Raw genomic sequence first — 16134 nt, forward strand, 5'->3', positions numbered from 1 at the left:
GTTTCAGAGGGCATAATTACTAGAAAAAGGGACTGCAAGTGCTCAGTGGAAGCCACAAAAATACTTTAAAAACCCTCAACCACCTACGAGTCTTTTTGCACTTCCAGAAGCCAAAAATATATCATTTTACTGTATTTTTGTCTACAAACACAAAACAAATGCTGTATCTGGAAAATTTAGTCATTACTATTTTGATTTGATTGAACAGTATGTAGAATGATTGTACATGCTAGGGACTGCAGGATGATTCCAAACCTCATCACATTCTTACAACAACCTCACCTGAATTGCAGATTTTGTTGCTGGAGTGTGTCCAAGCTCTTGACACGTTTGAAGAGCAGCAAGACAAGGTAACAGAAAAGTGTAGTGGGGCAACAAAGAACGAAGATTCAGGTTTTCTCCTGAAAACTGAGTCTGCACCTTGCTGTGCAGGGAAACCAATGGAAAAGATCTGCACATACTTTCTCTGAGTGCTCAGATGCAGTCATTACCACTATGAGCAGCATACTAGCTTAGTAGCACGGCAGCTTTTATCATCTCTACTAGGAGTTTACCAAACTGTGGGGGTGAAGGTGTAGCTTGCACTGGTTTTCCCCTGAAATAGAGACTGCATCCCTGAAGGGTATGAGTCTTTTTTATTTTTTTTTGTGTGTGTGTGTGTTTGTGTGTATGTGTGTGTGTGTGTGTGTGTGTGTGTGTGTGTGTTTGGTTTAGTTTTGGTGGTTTTTTTGTTTGTTTGGGTTTGGGTTTGTGGTGGTGGTGGTGGTTTTGGTTTTGGTTTTTTTTAGGAAGTTTTTGGCGAGAAAATGGTTTGGTAGTCATGGCCCTAAGCATGACAGTATTCAAGAAGCATTTGGACAACACCCCCAGACACATTCTGTAAATATTGGGGTTGTCATATACAGAGACAGGAGTTGGATTCAACGATCATCATGGGTCCATTCCAATTCAGGACATTCTGTGATTTACTGCAAGGAGAGCTGGGAGCTGAGAGCCTGTACAACATGAAGGGAAAGTCATCCCCAAGGCTGACAGTGCCAAATGAGACAGAAACCTCGCACAAACAAAGGAGTGTGATGGGTTATTCAAGTTTTCTTCCGGGAGGGAAGACATCCTCACAAATAACCTTAGATGTCTCTACACAAACCAATGATACACAATGAAGTAAACTGCCTCTAGCACTTCCCAAGCTCAAGTAATAGCTTTTACTTAGGGAAAGCAGTAGAATCATAGAATCATGGAATCACAGATCACCTTCAAAGGTCATCCAATTCAACTCCCTGCAGTGAGCAGGGACATCTTCTACTAGATCAGTTGCTGAGAGCCCCATCCAGTTTGGTCTTGAATGTTTCCAGGAATGGGGCACCTACCACCTCCCTGGGAAACCTGTTCCAGTGTTTCACCACCTTCACTGTGAAAAATTTCTTCCTCACATTTAGCCTCAATCTCCTCTCCTTCAGTTTAAAACCATTAACTCTTGCTGTATCACAACGAGTCATGCTAAAAAGTCCGTCCCTATCTTTCTTATAGGCCCATTTTAAGTACTGAGATGCCACAATAAGGTCTCATGGAGCCTGCTCTTTTCCAGGCTGAACAACCCCAGGTCTTTCAGGCAGTACTGGTCAGTGACCTCTTGGGACAGAGTAAGGCACACACACTCTCATAATTGTCTGTAACTATCTTCTGTGACCAGGTATCTCAGAGAAGTACCCAGGCCACAGGTCATGATGAAGACAGTAGGAGGTATAATTCTGCAGCTCTGGAAAGGTGAGGCAACCAGCCTACTCCAAAGGCCAAACTACAGGATGTTTCAAAAAGATGGACACAATTTCAAAACAGTATATTTCACAATTGCACAAAAATTTATGAACTGTTTAATGAATTATCAAGTTTTAGTAACCTTTTTAGAAATGCTCCGTGTTCCTTTTCCTGCTGTACGGACATCAAGATGATAGCTGAATTTGTCCCAAACACCTCTCAATTGGGTCCATCTTTTTGACATATCCTGTACTTCTTTACAGGTGCAAAGGTACATGGCTCAGTAAATGATCACACCTGCAAAGATGGAAAGCTCCAGAAACACCTCTGCCCTTAAAAGTCTCCTTCTCTAAACAGAGGATGGATTCAGACTCTAGATTCCCACAGCCCTCACCTCCTGGAAAGCCCCAGCAGGCATTCTTCCCCTGGCCAGGCTCCTCAGGGTCCTTGTCTAGAAAGGGCTTAGCAAGAGAGCTATACCTGGACAAATGCCTGCCCATGGCAAAGGGAACTTTGCTGCTTCTGCAAACCAGGTACTTCTGGCAAACTCAGAGCCTTGTCTGGAAAACTTTCTGTTCCATTCTGTGATAAGGACCCATCAGGATGCATCTGTTGATCAGTGCTGAGTATGAACAATTTCTGTGTTTTGCTGTCCGTAAAGCCAAACACCATTTGAAAGCTCAGCAGCCTGAAGGCAAGGATGATAATAGACTCAGAATGGCCATGAAAACATCCTGAAGTGACTTTTTTTTTCCCTCAGGCTGAGAGAGATGGAAGCAGCCCAAAGCCCTGGTTAGACTTAGTGTTCTTGCTTACTGCTGTTGTCAAAAGGCAAGAGGAGTAAGACCATGCAGGGCATGGTTACACTGTAGGTAGACCTGTGGGAACTCTACTATACAAGTTTTCCTTTGACTACAAATCTGAGAAGTAGGACAAACATGGTGAATGCAGTAGCCCTGTGAAAAGGAGACAAATCATACCCAAGATAATAAATTTAATGCTAACTGAAATACATGGCTGGTGGATTGCTTGGAGTCAAATCTGATTTCCAAGGTCATTAGCACCTGTCTATGAACAAGGAGTTCACAGAGGTGTGACAAAGGAGCAGGTAAGGGCAACAAACAGTTTTGTGAAATACAAAAGCCCTACATGTCCTTCTTCGTAGTTTGTTGAGTATAAGTTTACTGTGTGAGGTAAAAGGGAATTTCCTTGTACATTCAAAGCCATGCATGAAAGGCTCCTGACGAGGGATCTCCACATGCAAGAAATCCATAGGTCTCCTGGATCTACATTGCACTTTAATGAATCTCCCTGGGGCTCTCAGGTAGCCAACAACCCCTTCTCTACAGAGGGAAATGGAGACAGGAAAAATCCTTCATCTCACACAGGAGAGGAATTGTCTACCAATTGCAGCCCATCTGTTTGATTATCATGTTCAGGTTTCTTTAGAAGTACACAGAAAGACTTTGCAAGGAGAACATGTGCAGCATAGAACTATAAAGCAATTATTGATCAGCTAAAAACACAAAATAGTGCTAATACTTAATGAGCAACTCAAGTGAGCATCATGCTGGCCATCCCTAGAAGACACAGGAGGAATCATTGCTGGACAGTAAGGCTGGCTTGTGAGGATCCCTGGGACATAGCCTCGGTGTTGCTTTCATTTCCCACATCAGTTGACACAGATAGCTCTGATGACCCCATCAGCTACCCACTCTGTTGTTTAGTTTGGTTTTGTTTTATTCTAGGATTTTATACTTTTCCAAGTTCATGTTTATCCCTTCGAATCCTTAGCATCCAAAAAACGTATCCTATGTGTGATATTTCTTTTCTTATTTTACTGTGGACTTTCTTAAAGTCTCTTCAAGAGTTGCAACCAAGGGGACAAAGGGAGTTGCAGATGGACAGAGCCTCTGGAGGAGGGTTGTGGTTTGCACAGAGGCATGTATTTGCTGCCACAATTTGGGTAGCAGCAGAAAGGTGAAAGGTCTTCAGGACGAATCCCAGTAAAAGCTGGAGTTCTCTCTGGAGAGGTAAGGCTCGCAAGCAGGTGATGCTCTGAAAGGGAAGAAACAGCTCTCCCTGATGTGGAGAAAACTGGGTATCCAGTCATAAAGCCCCACTGAGTACTGCAGCATCAACTCGTGGGAAGTACAGGGCATTCCTGTGGTGGTATTTGCAGCTGTGCCAGGCAGGGGTGTGGATCTGGGTATCCGCACCACAGTCACTCTGCAGCCCTGCTTCTCCAACCCCACTGCAGCAGTAGCACCCCAGAGTCCTGCACCTGCAGGATAACTGCAGCAAGCTGGGCACCCTGTGGCTCCCCAAAGCCCTTGGAGACCAGATGACTAGGGTTTCTTTGTTTCTGTTGTGTCACAGCTGCTTCCCCATGGCAAATGCATGCACGTGTCTGAACTTGCAGACTCCAGCTCTTTGCAGGCAACGTGTGAGCTTGCTCGCAGGCAGCATTTATATCCTTTTGCAATGTACTACACTTTTACCCAAAGCCAGCCCTTCTTATCAGCCTGAACTGATACTCCAGAGGAATAGCACTTACAGCTCTGATTCACCATTGTTTTGTGGTGGTAGCAAATACAACATCTCCCCAACTACTGCATAGTGTGTGGTACTGGAAATCATCTTGTTTGGAACAAATAGCTAGAAGGAAAGAGTCCTTTTGGTAAGCAGTCTAATTGTTCCCAGCAGTAGGAGTGATTCATTATTTTTTCACTGCTGTTATTGATCATTTATGATGAATGAAGGAGGTCTGTAGGTTTAAAAGATAGAAAACAACCACTATTGTCTGGGCCATAGAATGAAGTTCAATGATTTTCCGCTGAGCTCACAATCTACTCCAGAAAGTTTGTGTTTATTTACCTCAAGAGTCTGGGTTTTCTAAAAGAAACAGAAACTCTTCTATCTGTAATCAAATTGTGCATGAAGGTTCATTTCTTTTCTTCTCCTTCTCCTTCTCCTTCTCCTTCTCCTTCTCCTTCTCCTTCTCCTTCTCCTTCTCCTTCTCCTTCTCCTTCTCCTTCTCCTTCTCCTTCTCCTTCTCCTTCTCCTTCTCCTTCTCCTTCTCCTTCTCCTTCTCCTTCTCCTTCTCCTTCTCCTCTCCTCGCCTCGCCTCGCCTCGCCTCGCCTCGCCTCGCCTCGCCTCGCCTCGCCTCCCCTCCTCTCCTCTCCCCTCCTCTCCGTCCCTCTTTTGTTCAAAGGATGAGAAGAATCAGGTGTTGATCACAAATGCTTGGCTGCAGATGGTGAGTAACCTATATCAATAAAGAAACCCCTTTCTAATAGCAAACTACCAAATGTGATTTCTTAGCTGAAAAGCTATATTACACTCTTTTAACTTGTCTGTAATGTGAAACAAGCAGGCATTGCGAGTCTTTTGAAATTCCTCTCCTGCAGCGCTGAAAATGAAATGCAGGAGACTACATTAATCCTTTGGGCAAACCTGCTGACCATTGGAATGTGAAACCAACCACATTATTAGACCGGTGGATGCAGTGACCTGGGAACAAAGAGCCCAAAGTTAGGGAGTGCAGGGCACAAAGATCCCTAGCACTTGTCCCTGAACACATATGATGCGGCCATGTTGGACTGTGTGGAGACCACTCGGGCTGGGTGGTGGGGTGGCCAGTGACCACAAGCAGCACCATGCTGCATTTTTGCTGGCAGACCCCAGGGAATATCAGTGGGAAAACTGCCTTACCTTGTGCTTTACAAACCTCATCCATAAACATTCTTCCTCCATTTTCTGCAACCTGCTCCAGTGAAGGAGTTACCTGCACCAGTCATGCAGGATAAACAAAACTGATCTTCTCTGAGGGTTTTGGGGGAAGGTGTTTCCCCGTCAGGTCTGCTGCTGGCTGCCCATGGTGAGAGATATGATCTTTTCTTATGGCCCTGTAAAACTACCTCCTTAATGGCTTGCCCTCAGTAAAGATGCAACTCTTGAGGGAAAAGCATTCAAACACGATCTCATGCTGATAGGTGCAACTGAACAGGCTGTTTCTTCCTCAGCTACCTGCTGGGATTTGCAGCAGAAATGAGTTGTTTTCTATTGCAAAAAATAACCCGGACCAACCTATAGGATTGTTAGAACAGAGCCTGTGGGTGTCCTGTCCTTTGCAGAGGTGTTCTTCAGTTACAGCATGAATAACTGTTCCTCTCACAGCCCTTCCACAGAGCTTTCATGTAAATCACAATGTCCAGCACAAAAACTGTGCCCACACCTTTCCTGAAGTAACTGTTTTTGTTGGGGTGGAGGAGACGGCTCCAGAAACAACCCATTGGGATATAAACTTCACTTGTCTACCCCTCATAGAAAAGCGGTTATTAAAAGTATCACTCAACCTTTGTAACAGATTAAATTATTTCTGCCAAATAGGGACTATCAGACCATGGTCCACACACCAGTGATGATACCCAGGTCATTCAAACCACCTCAGCTCAGAATCAGCATGCCTCAGGGAGTTGCCTACTGCCAGTATTTCTGCCAGCCCACCAGAAAAGGTTTGGGATGCCTGGCTTCAGGCCACATGGTGAAGAGGTTAGACACTAGGTTAAAATACAGCTCACAGCATTCAGTCATCAGACTATGGATTCCTCAGTATATATGCCAGTATTTCTTAATAAATAAAGCCAAGTATTTACTATCCTACTACTGCTGTTGCTACTAACAAAATCCATTCTGTTCCCATGATACTCCAGACACTTTAGAAGAATTTACCAGCTCATGTAATCTGATGTATGTATTTACCAACAGTACTGGGTTGATGTTTACTTGTCGTGGGATCAATATGAATACCCAGGGGTGCAGAACTTACGATTTCCAGTTGACCAGATTTGGGTTCCAGACATTCTTCTGTATAACAGGTAAGACATCGTTTCTGCCAGCTGCCAGTGGGAACCTAGAACTAGAGCATTATAGACTGGAAATCAGCAATGCTTCACTGATTTTCTAGAGCTTTTGCCATTTGAGGATTTAGCTCTGACTTTTAAACAGTAACAATAAGAGCAAACAGGCAAGTCTTCTTTGCTGTAGTTCTGCAGATGCCTTCTTTACCTATTCCAGTGAATGCAGAGAGAAAACAATCCATATTCTCCTTATTATTACCATGGCTGTTCTCAGAAATTATTGTCTCCACCATAGTTTTTTCTTCCTGATCTAAACAAACAGATCTTCTTCTCACTTTCCTCATCACTCATATTTTATAATTCTATAATTCTATCCATCATTGTTCTTCCCCTCTGAACACTATCTTATCTGCTTTGCCTCCTCCAGAGCTGAGTCCAGCTCTCTAGCCAGCAAGTTGCAGTGTTGAGTAGAGTGGAAGATCTCTCAACAGATATTTCTTTAATGTTATCCCAGAGAAGGGGATTTGGGGTTTCCTCTGAAAAACATCTTCATTTTGAACTTATTTTTGGATCTGTCACAAACTCCAGATGTGGTACTTCAACCTTGCTGTCTTACTAGATTTCCACTGACCTTTCTCTGACAGTTTTCAGGGTAACACTTTCTAATGACCCAGATGGCATTTAATTCTGCTGGTTTCTCCTGTTCACCAAGATCCATTTTCCATTCTAAGCCCTCACTAAAAGATACCTGAAGGAGGCTTAGATTGACCTGGATTGTTAAGTGTTCTTCTTTACCTCAGATTTACTCCTCACAGTCTCTTCATTTTCAGTCTCTAAAAATGAGGCATTGAGTCTTGTCCATATTACTGTAGTTTGTTTATAAGAACATTACGTGGCAAAGGTTTTCTGATATTCAGATATACCACCTTCCTCCTCTTCCTCCTCAGTAAGAAAACTAGACTGATTTAATGCAGCTGACCCTTGACAAATCTGTGCCAGCTCTTTTCACCTTATTATCTTTGAAGTTAGGCTGATGTGTCTGTAATTTGAACTTAAAAAAAAGATATAAAGATATCAGAATTCTCTTTGATCTTCCTTAATTCACCAAGCACTTCACTGTTCTCCACAAGCTCTTACAGATAATTGTTAATACTTCAGAGGGTACTTTGGCCAGTCCCTTCAGTTCACAAGATTAAATTTCATCAGCCCTACCAACTAGAATCTGTTTTATTTACACTTCTTTAACCTGTTCCTCCCCTGTTCCGCATTGGACTTCTGCCACTGTGCTAGAAATGTCATGAGCCACAGTTTATGCGGAGTGAAGCACAGACAGTGCAGGATATTGCAGCTTTCTGTATCCTGTGTTTCCTTTTCTTTCTTTTTCCAGCAAGTAATGGATCTATATTGTCTTTTTTTCTTTTCCTTGTCTCCTTGCTTTTGTGGTTTAACCCCAGCTGGCAAATAAGGACCACACAGCCACATGCTCACTCCCCTGTGGTGAAATTGGGGAGAGAAAATCAAAAGAGTAAAAGTGAGAAAACTTGTGGATTGAGATATAGGCAGTTTAATAAATAAATCAAAAGTCATGCATACAAAAAAAACAAAACAAGGATTTTATGCACTGCTTCCCATCAGCAGGCAGCTGTTCAGCCATCTCCAGGAAAGCTGGGCTCCATCACGCTTAACAGTTACTTGAGGTGATAAGCGCCATAATTACAAACGTTCCACCCTCCCTTCTTATTCCCCCAGTTTTATATACTGAGCATGATGTCATATGCTATGGAAGATCCCTTTGGTCAGTTGGGGTCAGCTGTCCTGGCTGTGCCCCCTCTCAGCTTCTTGTGCATCTCCAGCCTCCTCATCGAAATCTTCCTTGACTTGATACACTGCTTAGAAACAACAACAGCAAAAAATCAGTGTATTACCAACATTCTTCTCATGCTAAATCTAAAACACATTGCTATGACAGCTACCAGGAAGAAAATTAACTCTACCCCAGCCAAAATCAAGACATTTGCATTTATAAAAAACTTTTATGTTTCTTCATATTTATCACTCACTCTGCACTTAGTCTTTTCAATTTTATCCCCTTCTTTGTTTTGTACTGGAGACAATACTGAGGAACAAGGACCCAGACATTAATAAAAAGCAGGCCACAGGAGGAATGGAGAATCTGAATTTTCCACATCAGGTTGTAAGACAAGCAAGGCTCTACAGCATCAGCCAGAGGAACCCTTCCTAGTTAATTTTTTCCCAAGAGACCCTCTGGTGCAAGCCCGCAGGCCTGCTCCCTTGAAGAATTCTTGTCCTTGCCCGGCTTTTTATTCCATTATTATTCTCAGCACTGCTGGAATCCTAAAGAATTTATCTTCTTTTGGTCCTTTTCACCTAGTTTCTGCTTTTGGAGTCTCAATGAATCTACAAGCCTCAAAACTGAAACAACTTTTGCCCAGTGTCTTCCTCCTTAGCTTTAAGCAAACCCTTGGACCCTCTGCATCATAATGAGATTGCAGAATTGTTTCACTGAGGCCACCATTACTCTTAAAATAGGTATATGGCTGACAGATAACTTGATTGACACTGTGAGCTCCTTGATTCTGACAGCAGCCCCAGAAAAGCCTCATCATTTGCACTGTCCCATCTTTGCATACCGCTACTGTGACACTTTTGCTCATGTCACTTCTGTCTTTCCTTTGAGACATCCAGCAGCTTCTCACTTATTTGAAAACTTTGCAGCCTGCAAACAGCATGTGCAAGCCAACAGTGTCAATGAAAAGCCGAGATAAAGATCGGGAGTAAAGTTTTCATCCAACTGTAGGACATTAATTCAGATATCTGCACATTAAATTCAGCCAAAAGATTATATTTGTTTCAACAAATACTACAACTTAACTTAAATATCAGCTTGTTTTTTCTTTTTTTTTTCTTTTTTTTTTTTTTTTTTAATACTGTGTCATAGTGCGGATGAAAGATTTGATGCAACATTTCACACAAATGTGCTGGTGAATTACTCTGGATCCTGTCAATATATCCCTCCAGGTAGGGTACAGAAAGCATTTGTTTACTTTAAGTCAATGTGTAGCTTTGAATTAGTACAAACTGTTTTCCTTCATGAATGAAACCAAGATGTTTAGAAGCAGTCTCTGGAAATTTCACAAGCTGTGTAATTATGGGACTGAGCCACTGAAATATTTTAAGTCCATTATTAGTGGTGTATTTCCACTTCACAAATCAATAAATCACTCTCCTGAGCAGTTCTCTTATAACAATTAGAGACCTAAGTAAGGTGTGGTCTAAAGCAAGGTGGTATGCACCCTCACATCATGTTTTCAAATGCAATCCAGCTAGCTCTTTCTTGAGAGTGGACAGGCGTGATCACAGAAGACCCTGAGAGCAGCACTCCCTCTGCAATAAAGTCCTCCTTGCTAGGCTGAGGCTACAACTTCAGCTGAAAAGACAAACTGAAACTGGTCTCAGCCAGGCAGGCTCGAGTCTCAGCCTACTTTCCATCTGTATTGCTGATTCAGTGCCCATAGTGTCAAACATCCAGGGCCTACCAGAAAATGGCTATTCCCACAGTTACTTGCTCTGGCAGACAAGAAACGCCCAAACTTTGTGTCACAGCTGGTGGCAGACTGACACCAAGAACGTCCAGAGGGCCAAGCAGGGAAAAATGGGTCCTCCCTGATAGCTGGTCCTCTGTTGATCTCTACCTCTGAGACACCTTAAAGCCTCCCTATAGTTTCACTGGGACAGAGTAAGCCTCGGTAAGGTTGCTCTTCAGGGAGCCAAAAATGGCCATGATGGTGGGAGCCAGACATCCCAGAATATAAAGGGACAAATGAAGGGAACTCAGCCACCCCAGAGCAGCAATGTTTACGTAGGCACATGGTTTTGCATATATGGTTATGCCCCCATGCCCTCAGCATTTGCAGTAGCAGGCAAACATAGTTATCAAGGATATCTGTTTGGGGGATTTTTATCTTCAAAAGGCTCAAGAACTTAGTGCAAAACACCAAATTCTGCTCAGTTAGGTGACTCAGACCTGGAATTCACATTAGTGGGTGTTTTGGGGAGTATACAGAAACAATTACTGTAAATAGGTTGTCTAAGTGCAGCACTGGAGATAATTTTCCAATGAAGCAGAAACTACCTCTCCTTCACATGGTGCATCTAAACTGGCCAGCATACACTGAGCTGGTGAGGGAAGGTGAAGGCTGCAAAGTGCAGTCCAAAGGTGTGAGGGTTTGCAGGGACGACCTCTGTGCTTTGCCACCAGCTGCAAGTGATGCAGTCTGTGCAGATTGTCTTCCCCACTCTTCAAGCCCTGCATGCTGCTGGACAGTTGGGGAAGTCCCACAGCCCTAAGAATTAAATTTAGAACATCCATGTGGTGGTGGTGGTTTTGCTGTTGTTGTTGGTTTTCTTTTTCTTTCCCTCTCAACTGAATAAACAAAAAAAATAGGATTGCAATAATATACGAGCATTAATCTTCTAAGCTGCTTAAAAGGTCACATGAAATAATCATAGTGGACTAGACATGTCCAGAGTGAAATTCAAGGCCCAGTTTAAAAAACAAAACTTATAAAAGTATTAATCTCCTAAGCTGCTTAAAAGGTCACATGAAATAATCATAGTGGACTAAACATGGCCAGAGTGAAATTCAAGGCCCAGTTTAAAAACCTAAGGCGAGCCCCAAGCAAGCTTTAGCATAATAATATATTTTCAAGGACCAGTGTTCCTATTTGAGGGCCTGACAAGGAACTCCTTTCAAAAAGCTTGTCACAGTAAATTCAGCCACACCCTGTAGGTATTTATGCAGTCTTTGCTCCCGTCAGATCCTCCATGGCTATGCCACACAGACTTTTGGAGAAGAAAGTTGCTCACAAGCAGATAAGAGTAGAAGTGAATTGCACCCTGCACACAGTTGATTCTGACTGATTTCTATCCACAGGCATTTTGAAGAGCACATGTTACATTGATGTCCGCTGGTTCCCCTTTGATGTGCAGAAGTGTGATTTAAAATTTGGCTCCTGGACTCACAGTGGCTGGTTGATTGACCTCCAGATGCTTGAGGCTGATATTTCCAACTACATCTCAAATGGAGAATGGGATTTAGTGGGTAAACAAGCTGGCCTATATTTTTCAGTAGTCTAATTTTCAAAGTCAAATTCCAAACATACACAGAATAATAAATCCTAATGGGGCATAAAATACAGATACTAAAAGTTTTTCTGTTAAGAGGCAAAAATAAAAAAAAAAAAAAAATCACAGATCAGAGACAACCTTTCAGCTTCAATCATTAAACAAAGTCTGAAAAGACTGTGTTCTGAAGTAATTCCCTGCAATTGAGTACATAAATGAAATCTACAAGACCTGATGCATCTAAGCAGTTTGGCAAGTACTAAACTTGGATGTGTCTCATGTAGGTGCATGGAACACTACTGTCAGATCTATTCTAACATGTCAGCAAAAAATTGATTGGTCTAAACACCACTGTTTTGGCTAAAATGGAATGAGCTTTTACAGAAATTAATCTCTCTCACCCAGAAAACCATCAAAGTGTCTACCAGTTCATAAAAACTGCAAATAAATACAGATCAGTATGTCTCTCTTCCCTTTTATGCTTTTGGAGATATCTTTATTTTTAGAAGAGGAATCTATGCCCAGAACTACTATAGAATTATAGGATGTCCTGCATTGGAAGGGACCCACAAGGATCATCGAGTCCAACTCCTGTCCCTGCATATGACAACTCCATAGTTCACATCAAATGTCTCTGGTGTTGTCCAGCCTTTTCTTGAATATTGACAAGCTTGGCGCTGTGGCTACCTCCCTAGGGAGCCTGTTCCAGTACTCCACCACCCTCTGGGTGAAGAACCTTTTCCTAATGTCCAACTTAAACCTACCCTGGCCCATCATCCTGCCATTCTCTGGGGTTCTGTCATTGGTAGCCAGAAAGGAGAGATCAATGCCTACCTTTACTCCTCCCCTCGTGAGGAAGCTCTAGACCACAATGAGGTCTCCTCTCAGTCTTCTCTTCTCCAGGCTGAACAAACCAAGTGACGTTAGCCACTTCTCATCTGGCTTCCTCTCCAAACCCTTCACCAACTTTGTAGCCCTCTTATGGACACTCTCCAGTAGCTTAATATCCTTTTTATCCTGTGGCGCCCAGAACTGCACACAGTGCTCCTGGTGAGGCTGCACCAGTGGAGAGCAGAGTAACACAATCACCCCCCTTGCCTGGCTGGCAATGTTGTGCTTAATGCACCCCAGGACACGGTTGGCCCTCCTGGCTGCCAGGGCACACTGTTGTCTCACGTTCAATGTGCTGTTGACCAGAACCCCCAGATCCCTCTCCGTGGAGCTGCTTGCCAGCATCTCATTCTCAAGTCTGTATGTACAGCCAGGGTTGCTGTGTCCCAGGTGAAAAATCTGGCACTTGCCCTTGTTGAACTTCATATGATTTGCAATTGCCCAGTTCTCCAATTTTTCCAGATCCCTCTGCAGGGCCTCTCTGCCCTTGAGAGTGTCAACAGCTCTTCCCAATTTAGTGTCATTGTTGAAGTTACTTAGTATTCCTTGAAATCCTGTGTCCAAATCATTTATAAAGACATTGAAGAGTACTGGCCATGAGATGGATCCCTGCAGAAGCCTGCTAGTGTCTGAATAGTTATTCAGAGTGAGCTCTTTATGAGTTATGAGTTATTTTGAACTCATTTAGGTAGCTGTAAGTCAGAAGCAATGCTATGGAAATTAATAGAACTTAGAACTTGGAGCCCTGGAGTAGAGCTTGAACAAGTGACATTTCATGTTCTAGTCTGGATATGGAGACAAGGAAATAACTGCCACTGACCAACTGCAGACAGTAGTTTCATAGTTCTGGGCGTTTGAGAAATAATACCGTAAGAAACATAATCCTTATTCAGTTTAATGGGAAGATGGACTCCATTGTGAAGTCTTCTTCAAGTCCATCCATTTCAGTGCCTCTTTTGTTGTGGTTATTTCTGTCCAAAAACTTTGCATACCTGATTAAGAGATGGGCCTGTGGTTTAACCATCTTCAACCCTGATAGGCACTTATCTAGCTCACACAGCAAAAGCATTAAGTAGTACCTCAGGCAAAGCATGGCCATATCCTTTACGGTGACTTTGCCATGCTCCTGCCAAAATGTACACATTGTCGTGTCTTCTGTCATGTGCACAGAAAACAAAAAAAAAAAAAAAAGTGATGAGCAATGGTGGCACGGAAGATACAAGGTGCTGAGTTCTTCTGCTCCTCTGACTTATCCTGTGCTCTTGCAGTCCCAGCCATGCAGCATCTCAGACAGTCTGCTGCAGCTTGGTCACCATGACCAACCCTGAAATACAGATATATTGGACACCTATGTCTCTTAACTTTCAGATATGACAGACTTGAAGCTTAATTTGACACTCCTTTTGAAAATTAAGCCGTGTCCTCATCATCAGCTGTTTGTCACTGTTTTCTATAGGCAGGAAGGCAGAATGCACATTTTACTGAGTAAATCTTTGGCCACTGCTAGCAAATCTTTCCTTGTTGAGGTTGGTATGCTCAGAATTGTTCTGATCTGGCCCAGATGAGCTTTCTTCATTTAGCCAGGTTCTAATGACTCAGAAGCCATGAAAACAAACCCTAGAAAACACAGAAGGGTACCAGGAACAGTAGACATTTTACACTGTTGCTTCAGATATTGCTGAAGACACTGACACACTAAAAGTGACTTTCACTCATTTAACCCTGTAGTGATGCATTTCAGCTTTCAAATGACACTGAACAGAGGCACATTATGATTTGTCCCCTTCAGCCTGTTCGTTCATGCGTGCATCATTGACCACAAGGGTTAGATAATTATTTTTGCCTGGTAACTGATTTGAGGGTGTCTTTTCTCCCCGATGAATTGCCACAGAACTCTTTGAAGCACTCTTCAATGGACAATGTGTGGTGGAGGTGCCACATGTTGGACTGTAAACAACTAGTTCCTAGCCCATGCAAGGGGCAGGATTCCCTACCTCTCCCTGCTTCTCTGATCTCCCTCTCTATAGGTGTCCCAGGAAAGAGGAATGAGAAGTACTATGAATGCTGTAGAGAACCATACCCAGACGTGACGTACACCATCACGATGCGCCGACGCACCCTCTACTATGGCTTGAACCTACTAATTCCCTGTGTTCTCATATCTGGCTTAGCACTGCTTGTTTTCCTTTTGCCAGCTGATTCAGGGGAGAAAATTTCTTTAGGTAAGTGCTAAAGAATTCATTTTTCTAATGTGCCCTTCCTATAAAATGGAAAATAAATACCTCATGGTGCTTGATGAATAAAGATTTCTCTGCAGGAGCAACAGCACTTGTTTGGTTGCATTAACTAGGCTAACAGCTTTCTGTATGTCATTCACAAATCCTGCACTAAACACCTCTAAAATCTTTTGGATTTTACCTTGGGATGAGGCAAAACTTGTCACTGGCAAAGGCAGCAGTGACAGTACTCTGTCATCCCTGTTTTTCTGTTCAATAGTATGTCTCAACACATTTCACAGCTGACTAACTCTGTTTTTCAGATAGGATGTACTAAGACATAGAATGAAATGTTGTGAGCAGCAGCAACTGGACACTGGATTTTCACCTTCCAAGTTCAGTTCTCAAACCGCCAAGCCATGAGTCCCCCATGAATGCAAAGCAGTGACAGCCAAGGAAAGGCTAAATGAGATTTTGTGTTATGTGTGTTGATAAAGACAGCAGGTCTGCTTCCAACATAAGAGAGGACAAAGCTGAAAATACACAGGACGGGTCTAGGCAAGACCTTAAGAGTAAATTGTGCACAATTCCAACCAGGATAGAGTGCTTCACAAATACATGAAGCACTCTTAGTGTTAGGAGAAAAATCAGTGATCTGAGGAGACTTTGTTACAAGAAGTAAACCACAGTCAATGGGAGTTGCTATTACTGTCTATTAACGATCAGATGGAGATAAGAAAAAGAGTTATTTGAGCTGAAATACAATGTTGACACAAAAACAGGAGATAAAGTTCTTGCACTGATGTTGTGATTTCTCAGTACCAGGGCAGTTAGGTTTAGCAACCACATTCCCAAACAAAGAGCTTCATTTGAAACAGGCTTGCAGCCCTTTGGAGAGTGTTGTATAATACGCAATAGCCAAAACCTTGACGCATGTCTGTGAAAGTTTCTCTTACCCTTTATTACCATCTGGGTTTTGTTTGCAGTATGTTTTAGAAAAGCAATGTTGTTTACCAGTTCTGCAAGCTTCATTTCACTTGAGAGACAAGATTTCTCCAATACTTTAAGAAAAGCAAGAATTCGGGTGTAATCGAGAAAAGTGAAAAGATATCAGATAAAATTGCAGCCAAAAATGCTCTCACTTTGTGGAAGTTCTCATCTACATTGACAAACATGAAGTCATAGGCTTGGCTCAGCCACAGATCAGGACAAGGTTATATTTAACTGCAAAGACATCAGAGGAGCAGCTGCACAGTACATG

At 42.7% G+C, this 16134-nt stretch overlaps 2 protein-coding genes across 3 annotated transcripts in view; one reads left to right on the forward strand and one right to left on the reverse strand.

The window, feature by feature from the left end:
- The window catches only part of LOC136114982 (neuronal acetylcholine receptor subunit alpha-7-like), a 51380-nt gene that overhangs the window by 23383 nt on the left and 11863 nt on the right, over window positions 1-16134 (forward strand). Inside the window, exons 3-7 of the mRNA XM_065860747.2 lie at window positions 4974-5018; window positions 6530-6639; window positions 9581-9660; window positions 11576-11743; window positions 14685-14879. Coding sequence (XP_065716819.1) covers window positions 4974-5018; window positions 6530-6639; window positions 9581-9660; window positions 11576-11743; window positions 14685-14879 — 598 coding nt within the window. The remainder of the gene's footprint in view (window positions 1-4973; window positions 5019-6529; window positions 6640-9580; window positions 9661-11575; window positions 11744-14684; window positions 14880-16134) is intronic.
- The window catches only part of TRABD2A (TraB domain containing 2A), a 122453-nt gene continuing 114504 nt past the window's right edge, over window positions 8186-16134 (reverse strand). The window contains exon 7 of one of the 2 annotated variants that reach the window (XM_071802195.1): window positions 8186-8507. In XM_071802195.1, the coding sequence (XP_071658296.1) occupies window positions 8480-8507 (28 nt within the window). In that variant the 3' untranslated portion in view covers window positions 8186-8479. Of the gene's footprint in view, window positions 8511-16134 lie in introns of both variants that reach the window. The other variant, XM_071802194.1, reaches the window with a different exon arrangement.

The sequence above is a fragment of the Patagioenas fasciata genome, chromosome Z, assembly GCF_037038585.1.
Source record: "Patagioenas fasciata isolate bPatFas1 chromosome Z, bPatFas1.hap1, whole genome shotgun sequence".
Classification (NCBI taxonomy): Eukaryota; Metazoa; Chordata; class Aves; order Columbiformes; family Columbidae; genus Patagioenas; species Patagioenas fasciata.